The sequence below is a fragment of the Cyprinodon tularosa genome, unplaced genomic scaffold (genome assembly GCF_016077235.1).
Source record: "Cyprinodon tularosa strain WSP-4 unplaced genomic scaffold, ASM1607723v1 ctg45, whole genome shotgun sequence".
NCBI lineage: Eukaryota > Metazoa > Chordata > Actinopteri > Cyprinodontiformes > Cyprinodontidae > Cyprinodon > Cyprinodon tularosa.
Genome location: NW_024039174.1, coordinates 2,249,259 through 2,259,851, shown reverse-complemented (window position 1 = coordinate 2,259,851; position 10,593 = coordinate 2,249,259). Strand labels below are relative to the sequence as shown.

The 10,593-nt window shown below is 35.2% G+C and overlaps 1 protein-coding gene across 1 annotated transcript; it reads right to left on the bottom strand.

Moving 5' to 3' along the window:
- Positions 1–592: 592 nt before the first annotated feature.
- Positions 593–8,588, bottom strand: elovl8a (ELOVL fatty acid elongase 8a). The gene is made up of 8 exons (XM_038300444.1): positions 8,583–8,588; positions 5,402–5,468; positions 5,112–5,299; positions 4,945–5,025; positions 3,192–3,248; positions 2,411–2,525; positions 2,149–2,276; positions 593–1,195 (listed from the first exon to the last, which is right to left on the bottom strand). Exons 1-8 carry the CDS (start codon positions 8,586–8,588, stop codon positions 1,019–1,021), a joined length of 819 nt encoding a protein of 272 aa, XP_038156372.1. The 3' UTR covers positions 593–1,018.
- Positions 8,589–10,593: the final 2,005 nt, after the last annotated feature.

Here is a 10,593-nt window from a genome sequence, read left to right as displayed (position 1 = left end):
TGAGTTGCAGCTAGTAAGCAGATCTATGCATCTTAATAGAAGAAGAAACTTGCATTAAATTCCTGCAACAATGAACTCAGGACAAGAAAGCTTTCAAGGCTATGAAAGTTTTTAAAACCCAGGTGTGAAACATCTACAAAAAAAAAAAAAAAAATACAGTAGAATCTAAATTGCAATGTTGGGTGAAAATAATCACAATTTAGATTTTTGGCCCTAATACAGCATGTTGGTTGAACTAATTTGGATAATTTCCTTGCCCTATTTTGTCACAAAACTGCAAAAAGCAAGATAATGAAATGTATATCATATAAACATAATGTTATTACTGTAGTAATTGAGAAGAAAATTGATAAATGTGTAATTTAAATTATGCATTCAAAAAGTTCATTTTCTTTCATATATCAGTTATTTATATAGATATAAAAATGAGCAGATAATGTTTTAAAGTAGATTAGTTTGAAATCAGCTGCATGGTGGAGGTCTGTGCTCTCCAAGTGCTTTCTAGTTTTATCTGGATTCATGTACATCTCTTCTTTGTTAAGACCTGTAAAGTAAAAATTGTTCATAAAATATAATAAGACAAAAAGTAAGATAAGTGGAAAGAAACTGTTTATTATTGCCACCAACAAACACTTTTTTTTATCTACAGTAGTCATGCTGTAGTTTGTGGTTTACGTCTTTGTCTTTTTTGCCTGTCAGTGTCTGTCAGCGGCCTTTTGCTCCTCCTGGCACATTTCCTCAAACCAACCTTTTTATTTTTGCAAAACAATCCCATCCACTTAGGCTGATTGTTAGATTTTGCAAACGTGGCCCCAGAACTTTACCCCAAGCATAAGCACACAGTTTTGTGTGGATCCATTTATTCCCCAAGAATCTGGGCATCAGTGTCATTATCCAGTCCTTGTCCTGGTCAAGCTTTCGTCCTTAGCTGCCATTGCTTGGTTCTTGGTATGTTCTTTTGAGTAAAAACAGTTTTTTCTCTCCCTGTTTTCATTTTTAGCTTCCATCCACATGTTCTCTAAGAGCTTTTGTCCTTTTTGGTCTTCTTGGTGAGGTAGTTTTGATAGTAAAAGTTACTGAAGAGAGCAATTAGGCTGAGAGAATAGGCCAAGACAACCGCATTCATGGAGTCAGGAAAGTCGCAGTCAGCAAGCAGGTTGTAGGTAGTGTGCATGGTGACTATGAGGAACTGCAACTGATCAGACACACAAGGAAATGGAAAATAGCTTTATTTTAAATGTTTATAGAACGATAACATAGCTACAGATATATATTCATTATTGAACGTGGTCAGGGAATAAATCATATGTAACCAGTTAACCTAAAAGTAGCAATGAATGTTACCCTGTTATAATACCTAATTGTAATGTTCATATGAAGTTAAGTAAAAAAAACAACAGATAAAGATAACTTCATTTTTAAAACTCCTAGTTTGATTTATTTGTCTGTTAAACTTTCTTAATATTTCCTTTTTAAATATTATCATATCTTTTTTAGATTATTTTCTTTTTATTTGCAGTGAAAGGTTATTACCAGTTATAGTTCTCCTACCTGTAGTAGAAAGAAGTTATATCACAGTGAGTTTGTAGAAATGTAAATGTAGATTCCATACTCAGGGAATGCTAAACATTTGGACAAATGAAACCCTAGAATTTGATTAAATATATCAATTTAAACTGACCCTAAAAATGTTGATATACAGACCAAAAAAATTCCCCACAGTGTCCTGCAAACAAGATGTTTAATATCTAAGAACATTTGGTTGTCCCCCACAGACATCTTATAGTGTGTTAGCCTTCCACTGCTATGAGGATTTTATTTTACTTTACAATAAAATGACTGTGATATGATATCAGGAAATAGCAGTGATAACAGAACCCCACCTCTTCAAGATCATCATTTCCTCTTCCAAAGCACTGATTAAATATGATTGGCTGAATGGGATCTTCATTTTCAAAGCCGTTACGCAACCAAAGATTTTCTGTATATAATGTAATCAGTAACTTATCTGTAAATCCTTGAATCTATTTTTTTATTATTACTAGTTCTGATGTGCAAACATCATGCAATAAAAAACATACCAATTCAAAACCTCACATGGCTGCACTTGGTCTTCATATGTTCAATGATACAGATATCTATACTTACCAGCTGCAGGGAGGTGAGGTATTGTTTCCACCACAGGTACTTTTTCATGTGCGGTCCTAGTGCTGCGAGCCCGTAGTACAAATACATTACTATGTGGACCAGAGAGTTGATCAGACCAATCAGGAAAGCTACAGAGAGATACACAACATGCATTATATAATCATCATCCGGTATGTTCTGTTACTGTCATAATGCTTTCTGCTGAAACACACTATGTGGATGTATAGTATTCAGTTTGTTACACAAGGTGAGGTGTACTTACACTGACCCCCGGCGACATATTTAACTCCAGCCCACCAATTGAAGATCATGGTAGCATGGTGGTAGACATGAAGGAACGTCAGCTGAATATTTTTCTTCCGCAGAATAAAAAATATCTGAATCACACAAACATACACCAATTAAAGCATAACCAAAGCTTTTGTATAATTAAAATATAGTATTGTTTATATTTTTCAATGCAAGTACACATCTAACTTCAGCAGAATTTTATTTAAAAAATGGCTTCAAAGTTAAGAGCAACGGATAGATGCATCTGTGCATAAAGATGTCTGCTGCCCTTCTACAGTTATCTCTCAGGGAAGTTTCTTCCTGTTTTATATATTTTCTATTTATCAAACTTAACACCGTCAGTGAGGTTTTCATTCTCACACACAAATCTACAGCAGATTCAGAGAGAAGAAAAGCTGCTTTAAAATTCTGGACCACTAAAGTGACTATTTAAAGAAAATGACTGACTTAAAAACAAAAGTTATACTATTTATATTAGGATTTGATGTGGTTCTATGTGTTGACCAGTGGAGGGCCCACTTTCTTCATCTGGAATTAGTAAGGAAATCAGTAACATTAAGCTAAAACAGACATACAGCCCAATTTTAGAGATACTATGTTTAAAACCAGCACCTTATCATTTTTACTGAATACAGCACCAGTGTAAATAAGTAACCATGAATATAAACATAGTTTATTTGTGAAATTAATCTCTGTTTGGTCTGTTTTAACTTAAAAACTAAGCACTGTTTTCTAATTTCCTCTGTACTCACGGTGTCGCTGAGCTCTATGACTTTAGAGAAGTAAAACCACCAGCAGACTCTGGCCATCTGTCCAAAATACACAAACATATACATACAATTACTTTAGCATGCATATTTAACATGTTTAACTAATTTAGTTAATGCTGGTCAATTTTCAGTCTTTTTTTTTTTTTAGCTTTTTTGGAATACTTTTATCTAAATAGTTTCATTTAAACAATTAGTTATCAGTAAGGTTAAAAAGAAACAAAGCTTTGGTTAACTGCAGTACACTTTTAGCCACATAAGAGTATTTAAACAACTAAACCTATATAGTATCTAAAGTCAAAGAGAATGAAATTTGTATTTTGATTAGTGGGATTTATGTATAAGCACATTGAGTATAAAACAAATACATTTTTTGTCAAGGGGTGCAAGAGGGACAGTTGTTACTACTGTTGAGGAGTCCCAGCTGATGCACTGTTTGCATGCAGTTTTCCTATTTATATGTTTGTTCCTGTCATTACTCCTTTTTCCTTATAAAATCCTAAAATACAGAAGTTCACACTGAAATTGGGACATATTTCTCTACAGTATGCAGGATAATAATACTGAACCTGAAAGAAAATAGAGTCAGGAAGGCAACAGAGGGAGAGAGGAATTAAGGACAAAATAATGAAAAAATGACAATGACAAAAATGTAAGGATTAAACATGAAAGACATGAAAGAAAAAGAAAAAGTGGAAAAAAGAAACAACGAAGGACTGGAAGGAATAAAGGAAGAATGATATAAGATGCTAGGGTAAACATGTGGAAGGAAAGAAAGCAAGGAAGACCTGAGAGACAAAAGGATAAGAGGAAGAACAGTAGAAAAATGAAGGAAACAAAGAGGGAAAGAGCAAAAAACGGAGGAAGAAATGAAGAATGAAGGAAACAACAAAGGAAGGAATTGAAAACTGAATGACTTAATGAAGCTAGGGTAAAAGTATACAAGAAAGAAAGGTGGAAGGAAGAAAAGATGCAAGCATGGAAAGAAGATAAAAGGTATCAATAAAGACAAAGCGACATGGGGAAGATAACAAAAGGTAAGCAAACAATAAACAGAAAAAGGCAAAGAAAAGTGAGAGGAAGGATAACCTGGGAGGAAAGAATTAAATACACAGTGAAACAGGAGACCATAGGTAGGAAAAAAATCAGAAATAATGGAAGAAACAAAACATGATGAAAGGTTCACACAGGAAGAATGGAGGACATAAGAAAAGGAAGAAGAGACACATGGAGACAAAGAACAAAATGCAAGTAGGAGCTTTAAATGGAAAGAATTATGTAAAAAGGGACACAAGGAGAAAAGATTAGGCAGAATAACAAAACAAGGGTACAGGATGACAGAGTGGATATATTGGGCTAAGGAAGAAAGGAAGGATACAAGGAAGAAAGAAATTACCCAATTTTACGGCGGCGGGTTGAAGAATAAACTATGGAAGTATACCGACTTGGGAAAATCATACTGAAATCATATTCCATAAGTTTGGACTTTGATCTCCCTGTTCATTGACTTGAGTTTGAAGCATATTTGCTTCTCTTGATGTTAGATTAAAACCATCTCAAAAGTATTTTAATTTTCTCCTGATAAATAAAACACTTAAACTGATAGAATGTGTTACTAGGGATGGAAGTGATGCAAAGAAATATATACAAATGGAGATAAAAACATAATATTAGACAAAATCCTTAAAATTAAACTGTTTTAATGGCTTAAAAAAAAACACATAAAAAAAAACATTACCCGTAGAGCCAATGGGCTGTTGGTGTAGTCAACTGGTTGGCACAGCAAACTGTATCTGGCCAACCAAGAAGATGCAGTGAACTAGAAAAATGTAACATCAATATTAGTGGAATCTCATTACTTTAAACACTAGTTGATTTCCCTTGTTCCTGTGTACCTCAGTTTACCTCATAGAACATATAGACGGAGAGACAGACCATGGCAAAATTGTAAACAATAAGGACAGGTTTGAGGTTGACGGGCTGTCTGTTCGCCATCAGCTTTGGTCCGACCCATATAATGATCAGGTAGCACAAAAATATACAAGTAATTGGCACAGGAGAGTAGACCAGAAGCCAGTTGTCTGTCCTTTTGTCTGTGCAGGAAAATACAAGAAAAATAGCACAGTTAAACAACAAAGAATACAGCAAAGTAATGCAGTTATTTTATAAGCGATGAGCTAATAATACAATCTTGCCTCCATTTTCCAGGATGCTTTGGTAGAATAATTGGACTTTCTGCCACTTGGTGACAACATTGCTACCCTGCAATAGACACATGAGTACAAGTTTTAAAGTACCACACTATTGGGAAGCACTTCATATACTTCATTTAAGCCTGGACACAGCATCCCCACTCTAAAACACAAGAAATAATTGTTGCATATGGGTTGTTTTCTTAAGGGAGAGGAAAGTGGGTTAGAAGATTAATGGAGTTCAATAAAGAATGGTGAAGGAAACCCTGTTAGGCTCCATAAAGAAATGAAACTCACAGGTGTGTCTACTAGCAGGTTAGTAACAGTAAACATCCAACCACAGATAAAAGACAAAGGTTTAGCTCAAAGGATATTTAACGAGGACATAATTGGCCGGCTTAAGACAAATCTATCCCATGCTTTGGAGAATTTTTCTAGTAAAAATTCTTAAAGTTACTATAGATATTGCTTTTCTTTCAATTTACGGAAACCCACTTTTAAATTGTTTTTTTAAATTTACTCATTACTTTATCTCATACTGCATATAAACAGAATTACCTTAGAAAAAATTACTAACTTCCTAATTACAACACATTAATATGCAAACAAACCAATAATCAAAAGTATTACCAGCTCAAAAGGACTAGGACATTATTCACTGCAATTAGATTTCTCAAAACTGCAAGCAGTCTAAAAATCTCAGTTAATCGTGGGTAATTCCTCAATAAACACTACTATCACAGCCAATGTGGCTTTACTTAGTGTTTGCTTCGCTTGTTAGCTATTTACCCTTGTTTTTAAAAAGGTTTTAGGCTGCTTGCAGGTCCAGTCTGACTCTTGCAGCGAATTACTCCTTTCCAGTATCAGACAATGATGAAAAATTAGTTTCTGCTGTTATGATGATTGCCACAGTCTCAGAGTAGGATTATTAACATATGACAGCTCCTATACAGTAAATAGGTTATTTATGAGAATATCAAAGTGTGTGTAAACACCTTGCAAAACTTCTGTTGACATACTCATGTTGATGCTGTCAAGTTATTTTAATATTGGGACGACACATTTTGATTACTGGACAGGATATGAGATCGCCTGAAACTTACAGGTTGGAACTTAACTTTAAAGACAGTGATACAAACCCTTTGTTGTGGCCATTTATGTAAAACTTTTGTAAATCACAAGTTCCTTTTAGATTTCTGTTTAGTTTTATTTTGTTGACAGAATATATTTAAGATTGTTTGAAACCAAAATCTATCATTTTATATATTTAGAATTGTTTTGATTACTTTGGTCAATTTTAGACCCGCCCATTAATTTAAAAGCTAAGGAACACAAGGCAGGGGCAGGGAGATGGTTATTTGGTTGTTGTTCAAATGTCTGTTGTGAGGACAGTAGGTGGAATAAAGATTTTTTGACCACTTTTGATCATTTACCTTTTTTGAAGGCTGTATATTATATAAGCTGTAAGATATTTTTAGTTATATCATGAATTTTGTTGCGTTACTCTGCTGAAAATAAACAACATATATTTTTCCAAGTCAGAAGAGTGTATATGAAACCTGTTGCCACCAACAGCCTTCAGGAAAATGTTTTTTTTTAGCACAGAAGGCCACGACACCGATATATGTTAACACACTGTACCCTGTTCAATGGTTATATCAAGGAAGAATCTCTCTGTGCAAACTTAAATAAACCACCTGGTGATGATCTGGATTTTAATATGAGGATTATTTTGGCTAATCCAAACGTATCTCCTGATAGTGGATAATAACTTATAATCCTCCTTATAAATGACTGCCTCATGTTGAGGACAAGACAATTAACCTTCAGAGGCCAGTGTGATGTAAAAGGGCTGCCATCTAGTGTCAAAAATAAGCACACAGTTCCACTAAATGTATTTTTCTTCTTCTTCTTGTCATTTATTTATTTAAAGTTGGTCACTGTAACCTTTTCTAGTTTCATATTCTTGTTCTGTATTTTTTTTAGCACAAAATAAAAATTCTAACTAATACCCACCACCTTCTTTCTCTGTTTGTTTTTCTCTTTTTTACTGTATAAAATACAGTACAGTCAGACATGCAATTCTATCAAATTCAGTTTAAACAAGTCCTCTATAGGATGGAGGTCAAAGCTTTTCCATTGGCTACTCCAAAACTTTCCCTTGGCTTCTTTAAATCCACTTTGAAACTAATTGGGCTTACAGCTTTGGGTCAGGGCTTTATAGCGGCACAGTTCTTAGTACTCTTGCCTTACAGCAAAAATGTGCCGGTGTGATTTTTGGCCTTGGGTTATTCAGTATGAAATTTCTCTTTGGGTAATTTCATATCTCTCCTGTCCAAAAAAACGAACATGCCTGTAAGTTCAACTGGTCTCTGAATGTCCTTTGGTTTCGCCCACTGACCACTGGGGACAATATAGAAACAATTCAAGTTTAGTTCTATTGCACCACATGCAATGTCCCAAGAAATTATAGTATCTGTCCCAATACAGAGGTAAAAAAAAAACTATTTCGGCTGTATTTTTTGTTTTTTAAGAAATGCCATCTTTCTCTCAAAGGCCCATTGTAAAATATTTTCTTATGCAATGTATGTAAATATTTGGCTTCAGCTATGTCTCACATGGGCTATACACCAGCTTCTGTATATTTCTGTACCACATTAAGTAACAAATAAGATATTGTCTGTTTTTCTGTCCATCACATCTTAAAGTAACCTGCAGCAGTATAAACTGTACATCCTGAAGGAACATGTTGTTTAGACAAAGCTAAGCAGTTAAGCCTCAACTGTAGCCTCCCAAGGATTTACTGAAAAAAATCCCTCCTGTCGTCAGACGAGATTAACATCCACATTATTTAGAATGAGATTATAATCAAACAAACCCCATAATGACTGATAGTTTAAGATAATATTGTACAGATTCATGCGCAAAAGTTCTTGGACCACTCAGTTTTTCAAGAATAAACCCTGCCTCTCATTCAGTGGCTGCAGTTGCGCCCCACCCTGCACCGATAAAGCATAGATTTCTAAAGCACTTATGGATTGTCTCCTGCAAGCTGCTCCTGCAATTTTAGAGTTTATAGCTATTAGACAAAGCAATTAGCCATTTTAAAAAGAGGCCCTTGTTGAACCAGTTGGCAAGGGTTAAGGCATAATCTGTGCAAGCAATAATAAAATTCTTACTGTACCGTCATTTTTATGGTCAATCAGGGTGTATTTTAAATGGCTTCTCGTTTTTTACGTCCAGTCAGAGCACACTGCATCTCAGCCAAGACTTAAGCTGCTCTGAGGTAATCGACCTGTCTCTGCTGTGTGTATGGGGTATGGCTCACCAGCTAAATTAACCCTGTTAGTCATGGGTGTACAAAAGTATACAAATTAGGAATTCACAATATTCTGAATGGTATATACCCATTTATATGGAATCCCTTACAAAAGTAAATTTATCAGAAAAAGTCTGACATAACTGCAAACCTACCTAAATAAAGGCCCAAAGCATAAACAGTGAGACTGACAAAAGTCTTTGGCTCCTTTGGATGAGCTGCAGGGGTACAGATGGGAGAATATGTTGGAAAGACAATCACTAATTGAGCACTTTAAAGGGTTAACCTCTATACAAGAGTGGCAAGATAAAAGTCATTGTGGAAGGAAAGCCATAATAAGTCTTATTTTATTTTGAGGGAAAAGTGTAAATGCACATGTTAACATATTTGGACTGTCAGAAGAAACAATAAAACTTTAATCATCTACTGAGTACAGAAACCTTTGCTGCACCCAGATTTTGGCTCCACCCAGTGGACAAAAGCTGTATTGTTTTGCCTGAAGAAAGACCACATTTCCCATGAGGACCAGTGCATAGCCTGGTAAAATCCTAATCTCCCGCTTCCAACGGTGGAATTTAACTACATTTCTGTTTCAAGTGGCTGTGTGAAAGATGAATAGCGATGAGGAATCTAATTGTGGCGACATGATGTCAGGTGACATTTATCACTAGTAGAATTGATTACTGCACCAGTGTCTTCATAGGTTTGCCTAAAAAAATCACCAGACAGCTGCAGCTGATCCAAAACTCTGCTGCCAGTGTTCTCACCAGAACCTGGAAAGTAGAACACATCAGCCTGGTTCTGAAGCTCACAGAATATACTTTAAAATCCTTCTGTTAGTCTATAAGTCACTGAATGGATCAGCACTTCAGTACATAACAGATTTCTTATTAGTGTATCAACTTCCCGGAAAATCTCTGGTCTTCTATTTTAAGCCTACACTGTAGACCGAGAACTAGATCCAAACATGGAGGAGCAGCATTTAGTCCCTATGCTCCACTGATCTGTAACAAACTTCCAGAAGACTGTTAAAGTCTATAGCCAAAGTAAAAAACAACAACATTTGTTTAGAACTGGCTTTGACTGTTGAAGTTAGACTCTTAACTGAGGTACTATTATAAGTTTTTTTTTTTTTACTATTATAAGGGTTTTTTATCCTTGGTTTCTTTTTTCTTCTTTTATTTTTATCCTATTTTATAATCTAATTCATGTAAAGCACATCTGAATTGTCCATTTACTGACCAATGCTATACAAATAAACTTGCCTTGCCTTGATGTTGTTGAAAATAACAATTATTTAACTTTTGGTTTTGTACCGTTTTCGTATTCCTGATCCTCCACTCTCCTCCACCTCAACCGACTCATCAGCGACTGATGTCCTGACAAGTTTAGAGCCTTGAAACAGATAAATATAATGTTATGTTTGATGATTTAACATTAAAATGTCCCATAGATCCCAGAAGTAAGTAAAAATCCCAGGAGGAAGGTGTAGAATTGCCTGGATATAAACCCCACACAATTTGCATGAGTACAGCCTCAGGCTGTTTCCGAACATCCGCACTACCCCCTAAATCCCTCGATCACTATATAGAGCAGGGACTGTTAGATTTCCTTGCTACAATTGATCAGATCTATAACAATATTATTTTAGAAAGGGTTGAATCTGCTTGACAAATTAAGGTAATATAACTAGGACGGTTTAAATTGTATTTGTTCAACATATTTCAGTTTTGTGCTGTTACTGATAGATTTTCTTAAAGCTCCAGAGTTTTTTGTGGAGTACCAGAGGGATCAGTGTTTGGGCCAGTTCTCTTCGCTATATGCCTCCAAAAGGTAAAATGATCAGATAGCATGGGACTAATTTCTACTTGTGATG

Bases quoted from the DNA above. Each gene is read 5' to 3' on its own strand.
- elovl8a (XM_038300444.1), bottom strand. The intron at 3,249-4,944 runs GTAATGTTTTTT...TATTTTGGACAG, and splicing joins ACAGCCCATTGGCTCTACGG to ATGGCCAGAGTCTGCTGGTG. The intron at 1,196-2,148 runs GTAAGTATAGAT...GTGTCTGATCAG, and splicing joins ACCTCACCTCCCTGCAGCTG to TTGCAGTTCCTCATAGTCAC.